Source organism: Montipora capricornis, chromosome 1 (assembly GCF_036669925.1).
Source record: "Montipora capricornis isolate CH-2021 chromosome 1, ASM3666992v2, whole genome shotgun sequence".
Classification (NCBI taxonomy): domain Eukaryota; kingdom Metazoa; phylum Cnidaria; class Anthozoa; order Scleractinia; family Acroporidae; genus Montipora; species Montipora capricornis.
Window position 1 is genome coordinate 43,937,580 of NC_090883.1, and position 24,508 is coordinate 43,962,087.

Genomic DNA, 24,508 nt, shown 5'->3' on the forward strand with positions numbered 1-24,508 from the left:
CTCCCAAATAGGAAATTTTGCCCAGTTTTAAGCATCGAAAACAGCGCCTATGTTACAGTCAGTTTGAACTCCGCGGTCAGCATAACAAGGTAAAATAAACCACTTCTTTTGTCCAAGTCTCGATACCATACAGTGAATAGACTACTTCGACGATACGACGGCCATTTTAAATTTTATTGTTCCAATAGCTATAATTGTGGGATGCCCAGGGGAAAATACATTTAACAAATCGAAAGTAGTTCAGCGTTGTCTGTACTCTTATCGACACCGATAATCGTCATCACAGTGGTCAATATGTTGTGGACTCACGAGGCACTGTGATGACGAATATCGTTGTCGATAAGAGTACAGCCAACGCTGAACCACTTTCGATTTGTTTTTTTACCACAATATTCAACGCCAAAGGAAGTGTTTATTTCAGAGCGTGACCAAAGTCATGACACAAAGAAAAAGCAAGCGTTGTCTATAACTTTCTCGCAATATGATTGGTTTATTTCCCAAAATGAGCGCTCCTGGTTGACTATTACATTGCGTGACAAATAATAATTGACGCGAGCATGACGCGTACAGCGTTGTCCAGACTCTTGACAACGGAAAATTAGCCAATCAGATTGCGAGATTACAAGCAAATGTGGTAAAAATTAATTTCTGCCCCCGATAACAATAGATATCACAATAGCTGCCGAATCGTCGAAGTAGTTAGTCTATTGAAAGGAAATCTTGCTCTAAAATGAGGCTTGTTAGGCTAATTTGCACATTAGGAAAAGAACAATAAAGCAGGCGCGATTTATGAATAAGGGTCTATTCGCTAATGCTTACCAACCAAGACAAGATACTAACAAACGCGAACCAACAAGGATAGTTCTTGATGAAAATGATTATCGCTGTTAATGAAGCAACTTAAATACGCATGACAAAAAAAAAAATCCAGCCCCGAACGGGACACAAACCCAACGCCTTGCAATATCGCTGCACTTTCTGCGCAGGCCAAGGTGTTGCGAGTGAGGGACAGATGATAAAAGAGGTGGGGTTATTCTGGTAGGGAGGAGGCAATGCCAATGCCAAGTGGCGGTCATTTGCTTTCTACAAGAGTAAACACCAAAACAAAACACATATGCAGGTCAAACACTTAGGAACGGTTTTGTGTTTTTATACAATACAAAATACAAGCTAAGATTAAAACCTTTCAATGACAAGTATCTTTACAGAGTGACCGAACTCTCGTCTCTACAACTAAGTACGCTCCTTCGTGTTTGAACTCCATTTGCAATGACAAGCGCGAGTTTTTCGTTACTGGAGGAGAACGAGTTAATTTATTAAATCCTAAACAGTTCTCAGTCGTCTACGAAGTGCGCACGCAGGCATCGAATAGAAAATTCTTCATTATCCAGTCCGTTTGAAAATAAGATACAGTAAAGCGAAAAAGAAAGCAGCGAATCACATCGGATAATTGAACATGACATCTTGTCGAGCCAACTCCAGCAACATAGGATCGTCGAAGAACTTGTTGATGCTGACATCTTCGCTCAGACCCTGAAAGAAACAAAAAGTTAGTGATTCAATCTCTTAACACAAAAAACAAACTGTTGTTTATTTTGTTGGTGGGCGCATCTTGTTGCAAAATACATGCGCGGGCAGCATGTCTTGGCTTTGTGTTATAATTGGTCTGCGCCGGTTGTGATTCACAGAAAATTTGGCTTAAGGTCATTGAATATAAAACCATTCTAATGTTTTGCTCACTCTAAACGGTCGCCAAAAACTTGATTATCGAACTTTCTGATAACACTACCGGAGTAGACCAAAAAATGCTCGCCGCATCTCTAACTGGCATGCATTTTCAAGAAGCAATTTCAAATAAATAAAAACAAAACACTGCTCGGCAGTGACGGATTTCGGCAACAGTCATCTCACCTTTCTTCTGCGTGTCTTGATCATAAATTCCCGGGCGAGGTGGGTAGCCGGTTGAGGTTCTAATGGACGGATTGTGATGCTTTTATCGAGTGGATCACCAGGAACAATCTGCGAAAGAAAAACCGTAAGGTCCAAAAAATACTCCTCTGCACAAGATGGAGTCCATCAAAGCAACTTGGCTGCCTCAAAATCTCGAGTCGTTCGACTCGGATTGATGATAGATCTTCCTAACGAACAGCTTTCAGACAAGAAAGAATTCGAAGTTGCGAAGAGTCGGAAAATGAGGGGCTTGTCACATGACTTCTGTTTGCCCAGAAAAGTTGAACTCAATTCAAAATTTGAGGGAAAAAAATATGAAGAAATTTTAATGTTACAATTCTATTTGCTGTTCTGAGTTAGAATATTTGCCAGAATTAAAAAGATAAAGTTCTTAACGAGCCAAAACTGTGCATGCGTTGTCCTCGACTTGTTTCTTTCGGATTCATCACATAAGGACGAACTGCCACACAAAATTCGCTATTGTGAACCGATGAAGCTAAACGCCCGTTTAACGAGTGTGCAAATGAGCTACGTTGACCACGCCTCTCTTTAGCTTCAAACTTAAATCACACCAAAATTAAGACTAAACCGACAGACTAAAAGTAGTGAGCATTTGTGGACGGTAAACATGCTAATACTGTTACCTGCCAATGATGAAACACTGAAAGACAGAAGGCTTGTCCCTGTGTGTGGGTCCTGAGATCGGTTTCAAATCCAAACGAGTCGATGGCGGGAATGAACGCTTTCACTGTGTACAAAGGCGAGCCGGGAACAGGTGCATCCTGGGTAACATGGCCTCTGCACGTGAATAAAGAGAAAAAAGTCGTTGCAAATGACTACTGTCGCACTGCTGAAGTTGGATATATGGACTTAAAAACGGGGTTTAAAGTTAGCTGAGGAAATTTATCTCGCTATTATATCCCAGCCATGTAAAACTAACCTTCTTCGTGCAAGCACGGTGTACACCGAGGAGACACAGTCAGCGGGGGCCTGGACCTCAACGAAAAAATATGGCTCCATCAAACGAGGAGTGGCCTGGAAACAAATAGAAACAAAAAGTTAAAATATATAAAGTGCCAATAACCTCTACTTTTTTTCGCGTTAGTAGATTTTCTCTGTTGTTCTGACTGTTTTGGTGAAAACATTTTTGTACCTGGATTTTTCCTTGATGCTGTATCTTTTCAAAATTCTACATTTTTTTTTTACCCATGAACGATAACGGAGAATGGGTCTAGCTTAGATTGTGACGTCATGCCCGTGTTTCATGCGCGCGTAAACAGAAGCAAAAACAAAATGAGGAATCACAATTCTAGAGTGATTCAAATCAATATGAAAAAACTAGTTTGACTAATTTTTTGGAATAAAGTGGTTTAGTTTCCACAGGAGCCCATGAATAGGACCGAGAATCAGCCCTATATTTCCGTTACGGCGTTTTCACAGACTGATTTATTTTTAGATTGAATTTCCCGCAAATGAGACTCCCGCAGGAGCTTGATGACCAATCACAAGAAACTAACTTGATGTCATAGCGTCACCGAACCGGAACTACCTTTGTTTGTTTGTTTTGTTTTGTTTTTGTTTTTGTTTTTTTTTTGTGGCGGAAAAGGTAGTCTAAAAATAGATCGGTCTGTAAAACTGCCGTGACTAACTCGAGACTAACTCTGCAACGCCTTCAAATTAACACACTTCGAGGATGATAGATACACCTCCAGAAGAATGCGAGGGATTAACATGCAAGTGTTCCTTCAAATTGTTGCATTTTCTTTGCAAACTGATGAGTCTGTCCGGCCAGTTTTGACAAAAGGAAAGCGCCCCAAGTCTCTCTAATCACTTGATTTGTGCCAAAGCAGGGCGAACACTCGCTTCCCACCAGTGTGGCCCGGGGTTAAATTCCAAGACTTGGTGTCACATGTGGGTTGAATTTGTTGGTTCTCTACTCTGCTCGAAGAGGTTTTTCTCCGGGTCTGACTCCGGTTTTGTTGCTTTGCTTTGATTTGATTCCATTTCTGCAGGGTCAACAATAAGTGCTCCAGCGATAAATACACCTCACTATTATTACATGCCGTGACGGAAAAATACATATCTTGAACTTGAAACGCTGCTGGATATGGGCTTCTTCGTAATCAGAGCCCAAGGCAGCCAAAATAATCGATTCTGTACATGTCCTGAAACTATTGTAAGGGTCGATTTACACGGTACGATTCTTGTCGCATGCGACAATCTTACGACAGGCTTACAACTCGTCTACGGTTGTGGTGTACGTCAGAGAAAATGTCGTAGCATTTTAAAGCATGTTTTAAAACGCTGCAAGCGACAGTCGTACAGTAAGTCATGTCGACCCTAAGATTACTTGAACACGAAAGAAATTCACCATCAGGAAGGCAGAGTAAGCAACTCGTCTGGCTGTTGGAATGACTTGGCCACCACCCCTGTGGATTGGTTCACCGGCTATCACTGCGTCCAGAATCTTGAATTTCACATTCCTTATAGCTGAAGGGAATAAAGGATTTCAAAACCAATTTAATAAGCCTGATCGATGTCTAACAGCCACACCGGAAGATGGGTAAAAACCACACCAAATTTCACATATCAAAACAATAAATAATAAAAAAAAATAAAATTTATTTATACCGCGCAAATTCAACTATACAGTTTTCAAATGCGTAACAACGTAACAATAGCGAAAAACAGTTTATTTCATCCCGCTAACGTGCGAATATTCAGTGCAAGGTCTCCTTCGTTTCTTTTTGCTCCCCATCTCATATTTTTTGTCCTAGTTTCTTAGCTTTTTATCTTCCTAGTGAAGCATCTATCAACAACCAAATAGCCTGACCTCTGACTGTATTTCGTTTTTGTGGTCTCGTCCGCTCAGAAGTCCTTGAAGCTAATCCAGCCAGGTCAAGCACATGCTGGCAGAGATGGACCAAAACACCAAGAATTCTGTCCCCTACTCTTTTCGAACAATGTGTGGGTACATAAGAATTGAGTCAAATTGTCAATAGACTTTTTGGCGATTGTTCCTTCCACACACATGGTCGCCGTGACGTCAAAGAATTGAAGGTACTTACGTTCGTCACACAGCGGTCCTTCTCTTGTGGCCCATTGAAAACCTTGGATGATGGAATCTTTGACTGTGTTAAGGAGACTCTTGTCCACCTCAGATGGCAGTGTATCGTCCACAAGAATGTTTGGACCCGAGTTGTCAGGCCCAAACGCCCATATTGAACGAGCCGCTAGCAAATCCCAATCGTATTTTGTTTGGAAAAACTCTCCAAGTTTCTTTCTGTGAAATATTCGAAACAAAACTACTTTTAACGCAAAAGGGAATGTTGAATCCACGCTTCTTATTTAACAAATGCTATTATCCAACGATCTATATCCTTGATGCGCGAGTCTTTGCGACTGTTCTCGCGTGTGCTAGATTTTTTCAAATTTCACAAAAATATATGAAGGGAGGGGTACGAAGGTTATATTTTTGTCACCACTGAACTCATCTGAACTCATCACCTGAGCTCAGTAATTATCTTCCGTATCCTGTTGGAAGTACTGCCCCTACATCTTTCCTTAAATAGTGCGCTTTCTGACAAATTACTTGTTTTACTTTTAAAATCACGTTTGTATCACCCGAAAGCCTACCTTAAAAACATGGGTGCTATTTGGAAAAGAAAACCAATCTGTCTCGCCCTCGCCCAGATAGAACTGAATACCGTTTACAAAATTAAGTCGAGGACCCACCCTCCGTGCGCATTTCATTTTTACTCATAGGCGCGTGACCAGCCGCAACCAGGGTACTTTCTCGAGGGAGGAAGAGAGAGGAGCCTGGGAACCAGATTGCACTGCGTGTAGCTCATTGACATTGCGTGCATCTAATTACGACAATTTCTGGAGGAAGACCTTAGACAGCAATTACCAAAACCAGATTGCTGACCAGCGGCTTTCGTTAAAACAATGGTTTGCTGGGGGTGCTCAGTCTCGCGGGCTCAGAAAACCTGGTTGTGGTCATTGTCATTTAAGGTTTTTCATTTCTGGACAAATACGGTCAGCCACAGTTAATCGAGGGACTGGCAATGAAGCTCTAAAAATCGAGAACAATGTTGTCGCAATCGATGCTTAATTGACCGTGACAGTGCACAATCTTTTGTTTTCGCTTCCCACGGGTTTGCAAATTAGTTGCGCATAATTTAATCGAAAGACTTAATTGGTTATCTTCTCGACAAAAAGGTGCGTTTTGTGCACCGCCCAAGGCCAAAAATACAGACAAAAACATGAAACAAAAAGACTTGTCGAGTTCCATAACCACCTCAATGCATTAACTATGGTTCAGCGTACCAGCGCCTATTTTGACACCTTTTAATGTTCAATCATTCAACTTTTCCCTGCTGGCACTTCTTTATATTTTCTGGTAGATCAAGACTGACCCTGTACAAAGGAGCAATTTGTCACCCACTGCCTAAAGCATGGATCTAACCTCTCCTCTATATAAAGCACCTCCTTTGTGTCCAAATGTACACCTTTATAAATTGCTGCCTTTTGCCGGACTTTGGTTTATTTGTACTCACTTGTTCCAAGTAATAAGCACTTTCTCATTCTCAATATCCTCGGCTAAGCCCTTCTCCAGAGGTTCGGCGATCATGGTGACCTTATTCCTGGTGAAATAAAGCATTTTTCAGATTCGTAATCATCAACTAAACAAGTTTTTGCTACCAATACCACGGTAAACAGACGAAAATCTCACTTCTTGTTTGGTGTTTCTGCAAAACACTTTAACGATGAAGTCTCCACGACTGTTTCACAGAATGCTACAACAGGATCAGCCACTTTAATATCTACCAAAGCAAATGACAAATGTTTGTAATGTATGTTAACAGTCACAAATATCCAGAAAACAGAGTAAAAGATGCTACGTGTAATTTTGTTAAGATGTTCTTCAGGTCGTTGGAGGCTTAGGGAATCGTCAACATGATTCCTAATTTTAAAATTGACTTTCTGCGATCCAACCTTAACCTAATGACTTGACTTGATGACCCGACGTGCTCTTTCTCACTGTCTAATGTTACAAATTTGTCCATTTTGGAAAATCCCCAGTTTGGTAGAGTAAGTGGTTGTTGCTATGGTTATTGCGATAAATTATGTGATTGGTGGATTAAGCTGAGTGCACTTAATAAGATTGGCCGATGTAACTGTCCGATTTCAGTTATCCGATTACAGCCAACTTTCCGATTTTACTGTCCAATTTCAACCCTACACAATAATTAGTGAAATATAAAGCAGTTAATGCACCAATCAAGTTTGACAAAATTGTAATGATTATGATTAATTGGAAAACAGCTGTATCCGCAACAATGTTTACTAGTTTAGGCTAGTCCTAAGGTATGTAAAGACAATGACAGTTGCAACGCTTCATGGGGAGCGCATAGCGAATTGAATATCAAAGGACTCACCTATCTCGGAGTACATTTTTCTCAAATCGTGTAGTACACAGTCCAAGTAAAGCTCTCCTGTACCAAGAATAACATGCTCTCCAGATTCTTCAACCTGACGAAGATAAACGGCCACGTTGATTTTTAACCGAAACTAGCCAACGATTGTATAAAAGGTGAAGGCGAAGATAATTATCTTTTCATCCCTGGGGATTAGTTTAGAACAAACGTTTTTACGCGGACGTTTTGGTTGGGCCTGAACAAAATTAGAGAAAAAAACCAATCCAAAAGATTCGTTGGTCGTTTTTCCACCGGCATAAAATTTATTACATACAAATTGCAAGAAGTTGTTTTTTTTTTTTTAATTCAGAGAGTTCACTTTATGGCAAATCAAAAAAAGACTAGAACAACGAGACTGGCCAATGACAACGCAAAGTGACTACCATGCATCCGGTTCTAAGCGCGGGAAAATGCAAGCGGGCAAGTGATTGGCTGAGAATGTGGCGCGCGAATTCCAAGCCAATCAACAATCAGAGCTCACCTTTGTAGTTAGAAGCGGATAGCTCTTGTTGACTTTCCTTAAGCCGTCCAACATTTTAGGCAACTCTGAAGGATTGTGAGGTTCGACGGCAATCTTGATGGCTGAACAGGTGTTGAACTTCAGCGGCCTAAAGATATAAGCCTAACGGACAACAAGAGACACATTTCAAACAACTTTAATGTCAAAGATTCAAACTTCAACGGTGTTTACGGAGTTTTGAGCTCGAAGTTCACGACAATGGATATTTTCGAAAACGGAGACTTTTTTCCTCCGTATATGAAAAACTCTGTATCCACACTTAACGTTTTCGAATCGTATTTGCCCGTTCATACGAATACGAGAAAACGATTCGAAAACGCTAACCTCCACTTAAGAAACAGGCGTACATGCGGTCTCTGTCGTATAAAGAGCCTCTGTCATGGTATTTGAAAACATACACGTGACTACGATAAAACCACCGATTCAATCTTCGTTTTCGTTGACCGAAAACCCCGTACTCGTGTGGACGGGAGGCAAAAACGGAAGGAAAAGTCTCCGTTATTATGATCGAAAATATCCGGATTCGTGTGGAGGAGGTCTTACTTCACAGAGGCGTGCGAAACAAGAATAGAATGCTAACGCACGGGTCAAATAATTAAATTCCCACGTGTTAATAACAAAATGAGAAACACTTAGGGAAGATCACCAGAGAGGACTGGGTTGGCATACCTCGTCATTGCCCTGTACTTGCGTGATTGTCGACGTCTTCACAATAGGTTCGTCTATTCCTTCAATTAGTACCCAGTTTCCAGCAGGCACTCGGTTGACTTCGATATTGTATCTGTAAAAAGTCAAAGTCAAGAACTGTCACATGAAGATAGTACAGTACGTACTTAAGCTGCGATTGCAACAGACTGGAAAAAGAGTCTTAAAAAGAAAAACCAAATTGAAAAACCACCTGGCTTCTGCAATCCAAAGTCTGCCAACCTAAGAACAAAAACAGGAGACAAAAAAGTGTGCAGATATTGTCAACAGCTTTTGCGTGAAGACGTGAACGTCTAAAGGCGTTGTTGCACTGTGTACTTTTTCATGCAACTTGCGTTGCGAGATTGCGAGATATGAAACCGTTACGCAAAGTAGAAGTTATACTTTTCGCAGTGTTGCAACGATTCTTTTTTTTTTCAAGCATTGCGAAGTGTAACATCTGTCCTGCAACCTGTGACGCAACGGTTTGCGGCACGAGTCAATGAAAATGTTCCTTTAACCTCATGAGATCATTGAAAACGAGACCAGTCGCATGAAACGTTGGCTAGTGTAACACCTGTAAAGCAACTTGTTTCGCAATGCGAGAACATTTGTCGCGATGGCGTTGCAAGACAAGTTGCACGAAAGACTGACTGCACAATGGAACAGCGCCTCAACTGTTTGTTGGCAGAACGTTCTCCTCGACTATTTAAATCACAGTTCGTCCAGTGTTTAACCAACTGAGCCAATAATCGTTAACTTAAGATTATGTGCTCACCGTTCCAACTCGAGAGTCTTCCTCGTCTTCTATGGTGTAGTTCTCGCCGAGAATTCTAGCTTGCTGTCCAGCATGAACTGTGATCAAGGTCAACGAGAAAATAATTACATAAACAGCTTACGAAGTGAGAAAACAATCTCATTTTTATAACATACATGCAAACGATTTGTCTGAACCTAAGGTAAACTAAATGCATGCAACACAGCACAACCAAGCTCTTACTTGTTCCACTCATAACTCGGCCAAAAACATGAAAGGCTGTGGCATCCTGTGATGGATATTGTTTGGACGTATGAAGCATCAGTGGTCCCTGAAAGAAACAAAAAAAGTCCCTTGTCCAGTGGTCAGGGTCTTGTAGTTGTATGCACATGTTCGAGTTCAAATCCAGCTCTCTTCGCTAGCTAATGATGTCTTTCCCTTTGCTTTTATCCAACTCTAGCAACTCTACCACGTTGTCTTACAGTAATAGACAACTACAGTATACGTAGTTGTATACTGCAAGTTGCAGTTCTTTATTAATGTGTTCTAAGTGTATTTTCCTTGACTTGAAAATACATGTATCAAAGTTGAAAGACTTGCTACCTAAGTTTACATCCACCATAAACAGAGATTTTTCCATTGTAATAATTATTATGTACTATCAATACATAAAAATTAATTCATGTAGTTGTTATTATTATCACTGACAAAGAGGTCCAACAATAGACGTTATAATTCATGCATCTCCAACTCCTCCAAGGCAGGGAAATTTCATGACGAAAATCTATTACGAACAACAGGCAAGACTCCCTCGAAAAACTACTGTATACTTAGATTTGGAGCATCACAATGGATGAGAAAAGCAACGTTCCACTGCACAAGCAAAGAGAATACCTCAGGGTCGCAGTCACACATGAATTCCGCGACTTCAGTATCCAGTGGTCCCGTGTAAACATGTTCGACCTAAAAAAAGCCAGAGGCATGAAATCTGAACCTAGCAGTGCACAAGACCTTCATACAGTCTAGTACTGTCAGAGATCATTGTGAACCGTCAGTGCCCTACATGCAGTTTCTTTAAGTCAAAATTGTTCCTCTAGTTTTTAAATCTTGATGAAAATGCACTTAATGAAACTATTTTTTTTCCTTTTAATACCATTATTGCTACTGATCACCAGTTTATACCAGTAAATCTTTTGATTTGGCTTATCGCTCTTTTATCAGTCTAGATAAAAATCTTATTTCTTAGTGAAGGTTCTAGTACCAGGCAATTATCCTGACTTTTTATTGCACAGTGTATTTTGTTTTTGTGGTCTTATTTGCTCAGACGCTTTTCAAACAGCCACACGAACCGAAAAGGCTGACAGAGATACATTTTATAGACCTCAACATCAGCAAATTCGGGCCCTTTTTACGAACAGTGTGTACATGTACGTCCTTTAACGTCACACGGGAGAAATAATACTTAATTTCGTACTCTCAAAAGCAATGAAACGTTCAGTTTGTAAGTCGCTTTAATACTGCATTCGCTATCAAGCGCGGTGCGAGTCAACAATTAAAAAAGTGATTTCAGAGAGGGAGATAGAGAGGAAAAAAATAATAAGTTATTTACCAGCTAAGGGTTGGTCTGTATAGCGAAAAAATGTGACCTCCGTCTTGAAAAAGCTGCCCTCGGCCTGCGGCCTGTGGCCTGGTTTTTCGCTATGCGGACCTCTCAGCTGGCAAGTATCATTTATTTTCAAAAAGCTACTATTCTGCAGTGCATTCAGTACCAAATTTTTCATATTATTTCAACTCTTCCAATCCTGAGACTTACTGTACAGAGTTTACTATGTCTAATGCCAGACGATTTTACTCAGCAATGGGGGACAAATGGGTGAAATGACATGGAATATAATTATTGTGGTATCCTATGGTATCTGAACATGTACAGTGTACTTTTCTTACCTTTGATTTTGCTGCAGATTTGGGAGACGGTATGTGTTTAACACACACATCTACAAACCCTAAAACAATTTAATGATTCAACAGCTTAACATAGCTCTGCTACAAATAAATGGAAGGGCAAAACAACATTCACTGAATGACTTTAAGACAATTTTTTCAATAATTCGTTAAACCTAGCCGTATGTTATATAAACAGCACCTACATGTAAAAATAATAACATTATGAGATGACTCATTGTACAGCAAGTTTAAGTGAGAAGATTTTTAATCACAAGAATACACCAATGTGTATTTGAAAGTGCTCTAGTAGTTACATTCACTGAAGATGTACTTTTCTTTACCTACCTGTAAAATCTCCAAAGAATCTCCGACAGACCAAACTAAGAAGAGGTCTGATATTCATCTGCATCTCAGACTTCGAAAGGTGAATACCTGAATGTAGCCATGAAAAGAATCATTAATTTGTCAACAACCTTGAATGTGGAACTTTTTTATATTGTATGTCCACAATGGTATACATGTATGTACATGTAAACAATTGTATTAATGAAATTATTGAAGGCAAAAAATATTATTATAATTCATGTACTAACCAAGCTCATCAAGAAGTTTAGGAAGACAGATATCTGCATCCCCTACAACCTGGAATGAATGTAAATGGACTTACTGTATTAAAAAGAAATTACTGCATGATACATGTAAGTGGTGGTTAATTTACGGTAATCTTCTTGAAGAACATAGGATCTTCTTGAAGAACATAGGATGCCTGGGTTGTATGGTTTTTTTGTATGATTGAAAACACCACATAATATTTCATAAACTCAGTCTTGATTAACAGTTTTAATCAATAGGATGAAAAGGCCTGTTAAAGAAATTTGGTTTAACTATCCAGAGTGCAGCTCAAGACTACAGGTGTTGAACACAGGTAATGAACATCCCACACAAATACAAAATTAATGTATGCACATGCAGTATAAATTTATGCATACCTGACAACTTAATTTAGAACAAATAAATAAAGAGCAATAAACTAATATTAATTTTTCGGGTGGGTTCAAGGTTCACTTCTTTTGGATTTGAAAGGGACAAAATTCACAGTGATACATTACCTGTGAAAATATTTTGTACAAAGGTTCCAGGATAAACTCCACAAAGCTCCTTTGAGAGGTACTCAGAGGTGCCTTACGAGTGAACTTCCGTCTAAGAGAAAGATAAAAATTTAATACATTGAGTTTTTGTTTTTACTTTGGAGAAAGTTTTGTCTTGGCCTGCTGGTTGTTTTCAAGCAGTATAAAATGGGGGTCACCAAGTTTGTTTACAGATGTGTGCATTTTAGTGAGCAAGAGTGAGGTGTTTTGGAATGATCTCCTGTTACTGCAGTGGCCTGTTGCATCATGGTGTTGGGTGCATTTTGAAGAGCAATGGTTGTTGTTTTGCATGGTGTTGTGGTATAGCTATTTGGTAATACAGTGTTTTACATGTAGAGTCAATGCTTTTGGTGGTGCACTTTTATAATATTTCATGATTTATTTTCTTAACCCTTTCACCCCTAAACCACCAATTTATTTACATAGTATTTTACTCTGTCTAATGCCTGACAATTTTACTCATCAATGGGGAATCCCCAGGAGTCAATGAGTTAATGAGCTGATCACCAGTTAACACCAAATCTCTCTGGATTTGCTGATTGGTCTTCATCCATTTAAATGCAATTTAAAAGAGTTACATGTAACAACTAAGAGTACCCATGTTTGTAATGGTCAGTGGTTGGTTCATACGCGCATGCACAGTAAAGTTACTGATGTTCTGTACATTGTACTCGTGGAGTTTGTTCTCGCAGCATGAGTCCTGTCCTTCAGCCTGGTTTCTGGATAAATTATTTTTGGCATGAACCCTCTTCCTACCCCCCCCCCCCCCTTCCCCCCCACCGTCATGTAGTTCAGTGCGACAGGCGCCCGTTTTTTTAAATTCCTGGCATGGAGCTCATGGCTGGGTTGCAGCACTGTGCCACCCACTGGGATGTTATTCTATCTTAGAGCTGGCTGCCAAAAGTGAAAGCCTCGCAATATCCCAGGTTCCCTTAGCTCTACTAAGCAATGCTTTTTTTTAATCATTTAAAATAAAGGAGGACATACAAGCAACCCAACATCCAATCCAATTGTGAAACAAAAACAATATTACTATCACAAATAAGTATAAAAATTAAATAAAATAATGAGCATCTACACATGCAGTAGATCAAGAAAAATCTGGACTGAAAACACTCACGATTTAGAATTGAAGTACATATCACCCCAAAGTCGTTTGGCAAAGTCTTTTGGATCAATTCCACCACCTAAAAAGAAGAATTGATAACAGGAAAGACTGTTTAGTGTACTCACTACAAAGTACAGTATCTTTCACAAAAGTCAGCTAGAATCAATAACAATTGAATCAGAATCTTGAAGGTTTAACCATTTCACTTCTCTCACCAAAGGTGTCTACATAAAGAGATGCAAAAGAATAAAGGGTGAAGCAGCATCTGTATTGTGAACTGGCAAAGCACACATTCCCAAGGTAAGGCGACATGACATATTCATCATTGGCATCAGAGTACACACTGCAAAAATTAAAGATAAACAATTTTGTTAACACTAATGGGACTTGCACTGGACCAAACGCCATGATCTTGAAAATAGCCAGAACAATCGTGCATGTTACAGTCATGCATGTACAGTACGCTCCACAACTCTCTAACCCCATTGCTAGACCCCAAAGTAACAGCTGAACAGTCAAACATAAAACTTTTCATCCAATCACATGTTGAAGGAATTTACCTGTTGACAGCCATCTTTCTCAATATTTCTATCCAACATTTCTATCCAGAATTAATTAAATCGAACTTTTTTTCTGATTAACAAAAGAATAATGACAGGTTTTCTTTTGCAAAGACAATACGGCCACATTTTGAACAAGAATTTTTGCTGTTTCTAGCTATTACTTCAAGACTAAAGGCACAAGTTATTAATTTAACAATCATTATGACAATCCAACCTTGAAATTAACCACTACAGTGTACATACTGTACCTCAAGAGTCCATTGACTTCATCGACTATGTGTTTCAGTTTGTAATAAGCATCTGTCGGTGGTAACTTTAGTTCCAAAATAAGTCGATCGATCTGATGTGCAAAACAAACAATGCATCCATGATTACCACAAATTTTGCTGATTTTAAAAATATGCATTAAAGAGAGAGATGTTACATTTCACAGTTCAAACTATGATACCTTGTTTATACAAATGGTCACAGCAACCCTTTCTTGAACGGCATGTTTGAGGAGTCTTTCTGTATTCAACATAACCTAGCAAAATTTTAAAGAAAGAGTTGCAAGGAGCTAGCAAGGAGATAATTTTCAGCAGGTGTAAAACTGTACAGTCTGTAGTCAATCAATGGAGGGCTGGATATGTGACTGCTTTTTAAAATTCCCACTTGTTACGTTCTAGAGACAAATTATCATTCCCTGCCAATTGTACATGACTTGTACAAATGTAATTAAACCAGGCAAGGAATGGCACAACATAGCAAGGGCCCAATTACGATGCACAGGCTGTCACAATTACAACGCACTGTAGATGCCAGTTTTTGAGAAAATTATTAGGTTACCAGAGTAACCTGTCCAATGCTTGTTCAGGAAAGCCGATCTTTTAAAATGTTTTCAAGGTAACAAAAGCAAACTGACAGCAAAGTTTGTCGACTTAAATCCTCTCCATTCGTGAGATACAGAAGGAATTGTGACACCCAAAATGGCCATTAAAGTTTTGCAACTTTTGAGAAACCGGCTTCAGGCCTCTTCCAACTGTTCTGAGCACAAGACCACAATAACAGTACGGTTGGCCAGCCCAGAGGTGATACCAATTGCCGTCTACCAATGTGCGCCCATTCAATTCCTGGATTATGCATCATACATGTCAGTAGATTGAAAGAAATTCAGTTTTGTTTCATTATTTTCTTCAAACCCAGCTTTAAGGGGCATTCCTCTAGCTATACCTTTTACTTGTACACTAGCCTCCGTAATACTGTACGTGTAAGCACTTCACTGAGCCCTTCATGCACTCAGTTAAATCTATTTACATGTACATTATATACATACAATACAATACAATAAATACTTAATTGACCGCTCCCCATAGGGGCTTTTCAGGGCCAATGAAACACAAAGAAATGACAGAACAGAATAACAACAACTGTTGAGAATCCCAACTGGCTGGAGGCAAACCAGTTGGCTATTTACAAGTGCAGCTGGGAAGTTGAACCAGGGAATACCAGGATCAAATTCAACGAGTGGTCAGAGCGGGTCTTGATCTCAAGGCAAGCGTTCTAACCACTGGGCCACACTGCCTGTACTGTAAGTTTGAGACATGTACTGAGACGTTTGATATTTTTATTGACTGCGTATTTTACACAATGTACACTGTACATGTAAATATCCAGCTCATGTAAAACAAGAGAGGAAAGCAATAAAACTCAAAACAGAACTAAGAACTCACGCCTTCTGATGCATCAATGAAAATCATCACACCATCACACATTCGCAGTGCTGCAGTAACCTCATCAGAGAAGTTCACATGTCCTACACAAAACATCAATTTGAATATTGATAATTCAGGTATACAGAATGTATTTCTGAAAAATCAGAATAGTCAGTACATGTACTGTACAACTAATTGGAAATGAGTGTGCTGTATCAGACTTTCCAATTTCGGTGTGCAGGTCCTGCAGCTAGCTATATTAGAGCTCTGTAGTGCATAATTACATGTATTTTATCATAATTATATAACAGGCTACTGTACAATTACATGCATGTTTAACTCTATTTGTCTCCCAAAACCCTAAACTCAAGCAATGAAGCTCAATCAGGGCTTGATTCTCAAAATCATCCCCTGGGGATCAGGGATTAAGTTTCAAGTCGAGACTGTCAACTTACAACTGTACACGTACATGTATATTCAAACAGCATTGTGGCAAGAGCACTTTGTAAGTATTAAGATCAAGATTATATGATATAAAATAGAATTATTGACAAGGAAATCTACAAAGGTAATTATGAAAACCATTGAGTTGGGCTTGTAAGCTAAGTTGGTCCCTCCATAAGATTAGTGCCACACATGGTTATGATGGGTAACAGGTTGAGAAGATCTGCATTAACTAAGAACATTATTTCCTAAAAATGCTCAAAAACATAATAGACCACTTTCATAATGGAGAACACTTTTACATTCCTTTGTATTTATGTTAATTAGACTTACTTCCCTCATTTTGAAACAAATATTCTTATAAAATTTGCTCATCGCAGCGAGGCTAGAAAGGCTTATTAGCATTAAAACAAAAGACCACTTTATTTGGCCACCATTATGAAAGAGGCCTACTCTCTATTTTCGAATTCCCCATAATACACTTTGTTTGCCCCCCAAATTTTGCATAAGCCATTGTTTTCAAATGCTCTTGGGAATATGCAATTTCTCCAAGAGCATTAGAAAACAATAGTTTATGCAAAATTTGGGGGGCAAACAAAGTGTATCATGGGGAATTCGAAAATAGAGAATAGGTCGTCTTGTCAAACCTACCTGGTGTATCAAAAGTATTGACCAAAAATGACTTTCCTTTGGTGTCAGGCAAAACAAGAGAGACTGGAACACTCTTTATGCTTAAACCTCGCTGAAAGAAAAACATGTAATTAAAACACTATTGTGTACTCAACAAAGGACAGTACCACTCAAAGATACATGTACTGTATAAATTATGCACACTGTACTGTATTTGCAAGTGAACTACCTGATCCATCTACGTAAAACTACACCTACTACATGTACATGCAGCTTACACTTGAAGCTTAACAAGTTAAAAATTAATGGGTTAAATTGTGTTTGCATTTCACGTTGGATACCTTCAAATGTCGTTGGTTAGCCATTAAGGAATTCGATCATTAATTTTCTCCGTTGTGAGAAATGGAAATGTTCTATTTCCTTTGCGAAATACGCCATTCGCATATTTTCCCTTGCGTTTGTAATTTGCATAAACATTCAATTTTTTTTCTGCATCTAATTGGACCCTTTGTTCCATATTCTATGCGTCCAAAACGAAAACGAGTGCGTCCCAGGGAGCAATGATGCACTCTGGATATATCACCGCCATAGCATTTTTGATGCAATCAAACAATGATTTTGATCAGATGCATAGGACCTTGAAGAATCTAACTTGCAACTATTTTCCTTGGAACAAAACTGGGGATTTTAGCACACCAATCTTATACCCAAATATGGACAATATAAGATTCAAAGCTAGTGCACAAGCGGGAAAATGTAGGAGCTACGTTACATCCAAAATAATAAGGAAATTTTAAACTCACAAAACCCCAGCTTTAAACAAGAGTTAAATGCTTCAAGGTCACAAGCTTCAGTCTGTTTTGATAAACTGCAGTATAATCAGGACTGTATTGTCACATACGTGGGACAGGACAGTGAGGCTGATTGGTAGCTGCTTGTCACATGGCACTTCTGTCACGTGACAAGTTGTCAGTTGCCTGAAGGAGACCGTGAGATATGGTCGCAACGTTGTGTTGCTTATGAAACATTCTAAATTTTAGTTCCAGATAACAATTTAAATCTACTTGAGTTACTTATTCTTCTACTGGATGAATCAAAACATTCACGCTTATACTGAATTGTTTGCTTCTGCACAACATTCAGCAAAAAAGATTCATGTTTTCAGATTTTCACAATGCGCATCCTGTTGTTTGTGTTTCTGATATACTGTAACTAAAGCTATCAAACAAAAAAATCCAAGTTAACTGAAAACAGCACCGGCGATGGACATACTGTACAGCTGCTACAGTACAGTATAAACGACAATCCCCTGCTAGCAGACTTTTCCTCTTGCAAACAAACAACATGCAAATAATTATCACACACGTACTGTATGAATGCTGAACAATAAACAGATACACTGTTGTGTGGAAAGACTTTTCTCCACCTTTAATTCTTACAAGGTTTTACTCAAAAGATTACGGTTTTACAAATGAACTTAGTACATAGCGTACATTGTAATTTTTTTTTTCAACGGAAAGCAGGTTATTTTGCTTACATAATAAAATGTAGGTACATAGAACATTCAACCACTGAATTCCCTATTGAATAGTTAGAAATTCTATTTAGCAGGAAATCTAATCCCTTTTGACCATAAATCCAGGCAAGCTGGTACATGATTATTATTTTTTTTTTTAAATGGTGAATGGATAAAAAACCCTTTATCTGCCAATTCATTAATCCTGTTAAATAAATATTATGTACTACAAAACAATCTGTGCAACTCTCACCTCTTGCTCAGTGAACAATGTGTCAGCGTAGCGAAGCTGGAAGTAAAAAAGGTCAAACAAGTTTTAACACTCGTCCATCATATACATGTACAGTATGACATGTACCTTGAGAAGTAAAGCACTAAATTAGCATTATTGTAAGAAAAACAATTGACCGAATTTGCAAAAATGGCCGCCAACAAATTATTCTTTTGTCTTTGTGTTAATTAGCCTAACTTGCCCAGTTCACATGCATAAAATTGAAAGAATTTGGGCTGTAAAACGAGGCTAGTTAGGCTAATTAACACAAAGACAAAAGAATAATTTGTTGGCAGCCATTTTTGCATTCGGTCAATTACAGTGAGAATTTGCAATGAAGTGAGTGACTTACATCTGTCCCTTCCTTTGCTTGAATGTCTGGGTGAGTTTGTTCAATTAGACAGTCTACAAAAACAGACTGTAAAAATGACAAAAAATGCAAATTAACTTACAGTATTTATACTCTGACAGCATTCAACAAACAAAAAATTAATGTACTGAAGTACTGTAGCTGAAGTACTGAATCACAAGGGCACAGCATGAAAAGGTTGGGCCAAAAGAATGCAAGGTGCTGGCCACTTGCATGCACATTTGTAATGTACAGTTCATTATAACATGATATGCAGATTAATTAATCATCGGGTGGTAAAACCGTACCTCCGTTTTCTCAAGGGGTATTTATAGTAAGTTTTAGGTGGTACTGTAAGTTAAAAGAAACCAAAAATTAATTTAATACCTGGCCACTCAGGTTTGAATTTTGCCCGTCAGGAAAGACTTAAATTAAATATAATGTTGAAATTTTATGCAAAAGGAAAGCAAATTAAAAGTCTAAGTCAAAATAATTGAAGCCTAAAAGCCTATGGAAAATGTTCTTTGATCAGAAAATAAACTGCCACTTAAATTTTCAGTAAATAAATCCAATTGAACAAACAAAATTTGAACAAATAGGCCTATACTTAGAGAAAAGGAGTAGAAAACCAGAGTACATATACAATGTAACTGAAAGAAACTCTCTGTTTCAGATATAGAGCAGGCCCACAAAATTAATGATTCTCGCGAACGGGACATAGGTTAGACCCAGGTGACAGCAATATAGAGTACACTGTACATGTACAAGTAGGAGGTGTGGTTGAAGACCAATATGCCAGGCTGACTTGCTGCAAGTTACAAATGTAACCGCAAAACAATAAACAATATGCAGTGGGTCGTGTACAGTTACTGTACCTTTCCAGTATGCAAATGCCCAGCCAGTGCCACATTTCTTATCAGCTCAGGGTTGTCCATCAAATCAGCCAAATACCTGTGAAAACAATTGAGTAAAGGTATGGAATTATCAGTACCAGTCAAAGGTACAATAAGTTGACAGTCCCTCAAAGCTCAATCCGCAATACTCAATCCTTGATTCTCAAAAACTTCAAAGATTGAGGCTCGAGTCAAATTTCGAGGCATTCAAGGGCTTTCAAGAAATTATTGAAAGCTTTCGAGAAATTGAAATTGAAATGCTTCCTTTTAGGGAGGCCTCGTGGTCCAGTGGTTAGGATGTTGGGTTTGCACACAGTTGCCCTGGGTTCAAATCCCATTCCAGCTTCTGGCTTGGATTTGTTTCCAATTGTCCCGGATTCAACTCTACCACGCTTTGTGTTTTGTCTTAATGTATGCTTGTAAACATCATTCTTTGCATTCGTTAGAACTCTGATCAGACATTTAAATAAGTCTCTTTGTTCAATGCCTTTTGAATTACTGTCAAAGCAAAGGTTGAGCAAAATAAAAGCACAATACAATTATTACTCAATTGCTTCACTCAAGATGTCATTTTTTTGGAGTCAACCTTCATGTGAAAGTGGAATCCAATTCTTAACACACACAACTTTCCCATTCATTCCAAACTTGCATTAAGGCTTTGTTTCTGAACAACCTGATTTTTACAATGGTGCACTTTGGTGTGATTTCTTCATCTCTCCTTTTAGTGCTTCTTTTCATAATTCCGAAGAAGCCTGGACTATAGAATGTTTTCAAACGACGTCACAGCGGCCATGTTGGTGTTCCAAAGCAAGGCAATGGCAGCCATGATGGTGTACCAAACCAATCCTCCAGGAATTGAACTCTAGTTTTATGCAATTACATGTACTTTCTTTTGTTTCAGTTATCCAATATGGCTGTGGGTCACGTGAGTGAAAATGCTCTAAACAAGCTCACAGTGTCTGTCCAGGATTCCTCATCAACCAAACTTCTTAACAACTTATTAAAGATATTTTCTTTATTGACACCTTCTACATGGGGCAAAACAAACATTAAATTTTACTTGGCTTTTACATAATCAAGTGAATAAAATTATCATCCACTGTGCAGTGTACTGTACTACAGATCCATAATACTGTACTTATTCTATGTACAGCTGGTCATGCAAAAAATTATTACATGAATATTCAATGTACAGTCTTCCCGGAACCTCATCAATGATGTTCACTGACTGTATCATCCATACACACGTATATTCACTCTTGATCACTCAGTAATAATAGTTTATAACTGTACATACTCAACATCATAATTTGTTGCTGGCAAATCCTGTTCAGCATGAAAGAACTTCTTATTTGCCACAGGTTTAATGATGGGTTCTGAAGAATAGATCAGCAGAGTCATTGTCATTGTGAGATATTCAGTCCTAAATGCAAATGAATAATTTCCAAAATTTTCAATGAGAAAAACCGCAAAACAGTAAAATTAATTTGTATTAATTCTGTGCTCAAAATAACAAACCAGTTAATGGCTGTGTGTCTTCTTCCTGCACTATAGTCTAAAACAAATCAATACATGTAAATAAATGTAGGTTGAGTTTTATAATTGACATTAATAATTTATTACGATGTCCTGTGTTTGAATTCAAAAATGCAGAGATATATTTCGAAATAAGTTATTGACAAGTCAGCCTTAGTCTATTCTCTTTGATGTGAGGGATACCCTCTTGAACCTTCAATAGTGAGAAACAATGACAGCTACGGGGACAACAACGCCAAACAAAAAGCAGTAATATTATTGGTTGAAAGAACCAAAATGATCATGCTGCATGTGCAGCATGCATTTTTGAACATTTCTCTCCCGTACTCATCAAAACTACTACATGAAATGACCAAATTTAACGTTTGGACGAAAAAACTACATGGACAAACTACAGTGAATCCTTCAGTCTCACTCTTAAACTTCAAATCCATCTGTTCCAATCCAGTTTCAGGACACTTTGCCCATATTGTATAATTAATATAAACAAGATGTCCAGAATAATCATGAAGTACTTAGAATGACTCAAACTTATATTTTGAAGTGACGTTTTGGACGCCGCAGCCATCGTGGTTTCTTAAAGTTCCTAATTTGAAAGGATAACACCTCAATTACCAGGTCTTTATGAAATTACCGCTTCCTCACCTCCACCTCTGGACCAAAAACTTCCTCTGCGGTAGGATAATACTTTTTATCCTGTAAACCAACAATACAGAGCCACAGATGTTTTGAGGCTTAATCAAAAATTAATTTGAAGTCTGTAACTGTAACTTAAAAAACAGTGATAATATAACTGTAATAATCAGGGATACATGTAGATCTAGGGTTTTAGAACCTTTAGCAAATAGATTCAGCCATTTTGAAATTCTTTTAGCCACTGACTAATAGCTGAGCGCGAAGCACGAGGCGTAACCAATAGGCCGGGGTTCGGGGCCGCCTAATACACCAATGAAATGATTTGTCTTAACATCATAGTAGACTATCTGTTTGTATACATTCAAACAGGAAGCGAAATAACTGAAACCGTCTGCTTACAGTCAATAAGGTTTGAACTCTTGATTTATTACTTTTCGCCAAAAATTTTAGTATAAGTTACGAACTTTTTATATTCGCCATATTGGAGGACTGCATGTAGTAGTCATATGCGAATTGACGAGCGTGCAGAGCAGTCCCTGATAATGTTTTTTTTGCTTTTGCTAAATATCAATACTATGTTCCCCATCTTCACAATATAACGACAGAAATATTTTACTCTGTCTAATGCCAGCCAATACATGTACATGTACTTTACTCATCAATAAACTCCTTAGGATGTGAAAGATGTCCCCCTATCACATGGGACTGAGCTTATATGTGCTAGAACAAGATGACGTCTAAATGCTGAAATCGAAATGGTATCATGATCGATACCCAATGGACATCCTGTGAGACTGACAGAATTAGGATGCATTCTCCTCAAACGCAATTACCTGTGATGATGTTCTGTAAAATGTACATACGTATATCTACACCCTCTAACAGAAAAGCATTTTAACCCTTTGACGTCCAAACCGGCCAGACTTAGTATTTTACTCTGTCTAACGCCAGACGATTTTACTCGTCAATGGGGAACCCCTGGATTACCCTTAAAATCATGTTATCCTAACCTCATGTAAAACGACTTGCATTTGGGGCTCATCATCCTGGTCCATCTGCTCATCTTCCTCATCTTCTCCCTTAAAGCACATGCAAATTAAAATCACATTACTTAAGGACGGTGCATACTATGCAAATTAAAATCACAATAATTAAGGACGGTGCATACTATGCAAATTAAACTCACATTAATTAAAAAATTGGGACAAACTCTCCCTGAAAACTCTGAGAGGGAGTGTCAATAAAGTACATGTATTGTATTACAATATTCAAGGTTTCCATATTTGTGGCTTAAGTGTGAGAAAATCAAAGGACAAACAACACTGGTTATAGACCATTTTACAGTTGTTTGCTCAGTGACCTAGCCTACATGTATGAGCAGATGTGAGGCTGCCAGTGACCTGGTACTGATACAGACCTCACTCGTTTTATCATGTAAGTAATTATTGTGTTGTTATAATTCTAATTAGTCTACACCAACATTAGACAAGCACAAAGGTTTGTATCAAAACAGGGTCACCGGCAACTTTGGTCCCATTCTTAGGCCATGTAACTTAGCTAGAACTGTAAAATGGCCTATTACATGTATTTTGTCATTTTGACGCTTTTAGTGAGATTAAAACTTTGCTGTGACCGATCACTACACAAAACAGAATTCCAGAAATATTTCAGGTAATCACGGATTTTTGAGTGTGACAGTAAACAAATAACTATTTGCCTCTCAGGTATGATCCAGGCGATCAGTTTTTTAATAATATTATTGAAGTCTGAGCGCTGTTTAGAGTGCCTTCCATTGGGAATGGGTTAGGGTTAGCGTTTTAAAAGAGTAGCTTTCACGCCAATAATTTTGTTTAAGATCGGGGGACGACAGTCTGGAGATAGGTAAAGATTCGAGAGCGAGAGATCGTGATCTGATAAACGGCGATTGCGAATAAATAAAGTCACGCCACAGCACTCATCTTGTGTGCGCTTTGCGGAGCTCAGGATTATAATCTGAACTAAAAGATGCAAAGATGTCTGCGTCAAAATTTAGTCGCATAGTAATGTATCGCTACGTTTCCAGGCCATGAATGCTGAAATCCGTCTCAGCAAGCAACTGCAAGCGTCGTTTTCATGACGTTCACGAAACGACAAGGCGCCATCTGAAAAGGTAGCATACTTCGATAACCCGGGATAGATAGGGGAAAATATGGTTTAAACTTACATATTCTACAGCTTCCTCTTCTCCAAGTTCATCTTCATCTTCGCTTTCCTCGTCACTTTCGATTTCTGGGCCAATGTAGTTTCCGAATTCATCATACAAATCGGCCTCCATCTTGAAAACGTGCAAAGCGAATGCTCGGAAATGAACTGGCACGAGGTAATTTACTAGTCCCAGGCAAGCTCTAG

At 38.6% G+C, this 24,508-nt stretch overlaps 1 protein-coding gene across 1 annotated transcript; it reads right to left on the reverse strand.

Moving 5' to 3' along the window:
- Nucleotides 1-1,115: 1,115 nt before the first annotated feature.
- Nucleotides 1,116-24,450, reverse strand: LOC138045652 (116 kDa U5 small nuclear ribonucleoprotein component-like). Its single transcript, XM_068892229.1, has 33 exons — nt 24,324-24,450; nt 23,131-23,199; nt 22,130-22,180; nt 21,467-21,503; nt 21,246-21,324; nt 19,931-20,006; nt 19,059-19,124; nt 18,689-18,724; nt 16,941-17,031; nt 15,864-15,946; nt 14,603-14,677; nt 14,403-14,494; nt 13,807-13,934; nt 13,604-13,670; nt 12,445-12,535; nt 11,929-11,977; nt 11,681-11,767; nt 11,336-11,394; nt 10,286-10,354; nt 9,635-9,722; nt 9,413-9,489; nt 8,849-8,877; nt 8,620-8,731; nt 7,912-8,052; nt 7,392-7,485; nt 6,686-6,776; nt 6,510-6,596; nt 5,019-5,233; nt 4,322-4,440; nt 2,891-2,985; nt 2,595-2,748; nt 1,912-2,019; nt 1,116-1,533 (listed from the first exon to the last, which is right to left on the reverse strand). Exons 1-33 carry the CDS (start codon nt 24,432-24,434, stop codon nt 1,438-1,440), a joined length of 2,922 nt encoding a protein of 973 aa, XP_068748330.1. The 5' UTR covers nt 24,435-24,450; the 3' UTR covers nt 1,116-1,437.
- Between the last annotated feature and the right edge of the window lie 58 nt (nt 24,451-24,508).

What these genes read in the sequence shown, in the direction of transcription:
- LOC138045652 (XM_068892229.1), bottom strand. Translation starts at nt 24,434, where the DNA reads ATGGAGGCCGATTTGTATGATGAATTCGGAAACTACATTGGCCCAGAA. An exon ending in TTTTTGGTCCAGAGGTGGAG is followed by an intron (nt 21,504 to 22,129) that starts GTGAGGAAGCGG and finishes GATTTGTTTTAG; the next exon opens with ACTATAGTGCAGGAAGAAGA. An exon ending in ATCCGCTTCTAACTACAAAG is followed by an intron (nt 7,486 to 7,911) that starts GTGAGCTCTGAT and finishes TATCTTCGTCAG; the next exon opens with GTTGAAGAATCTGGAGAGCA.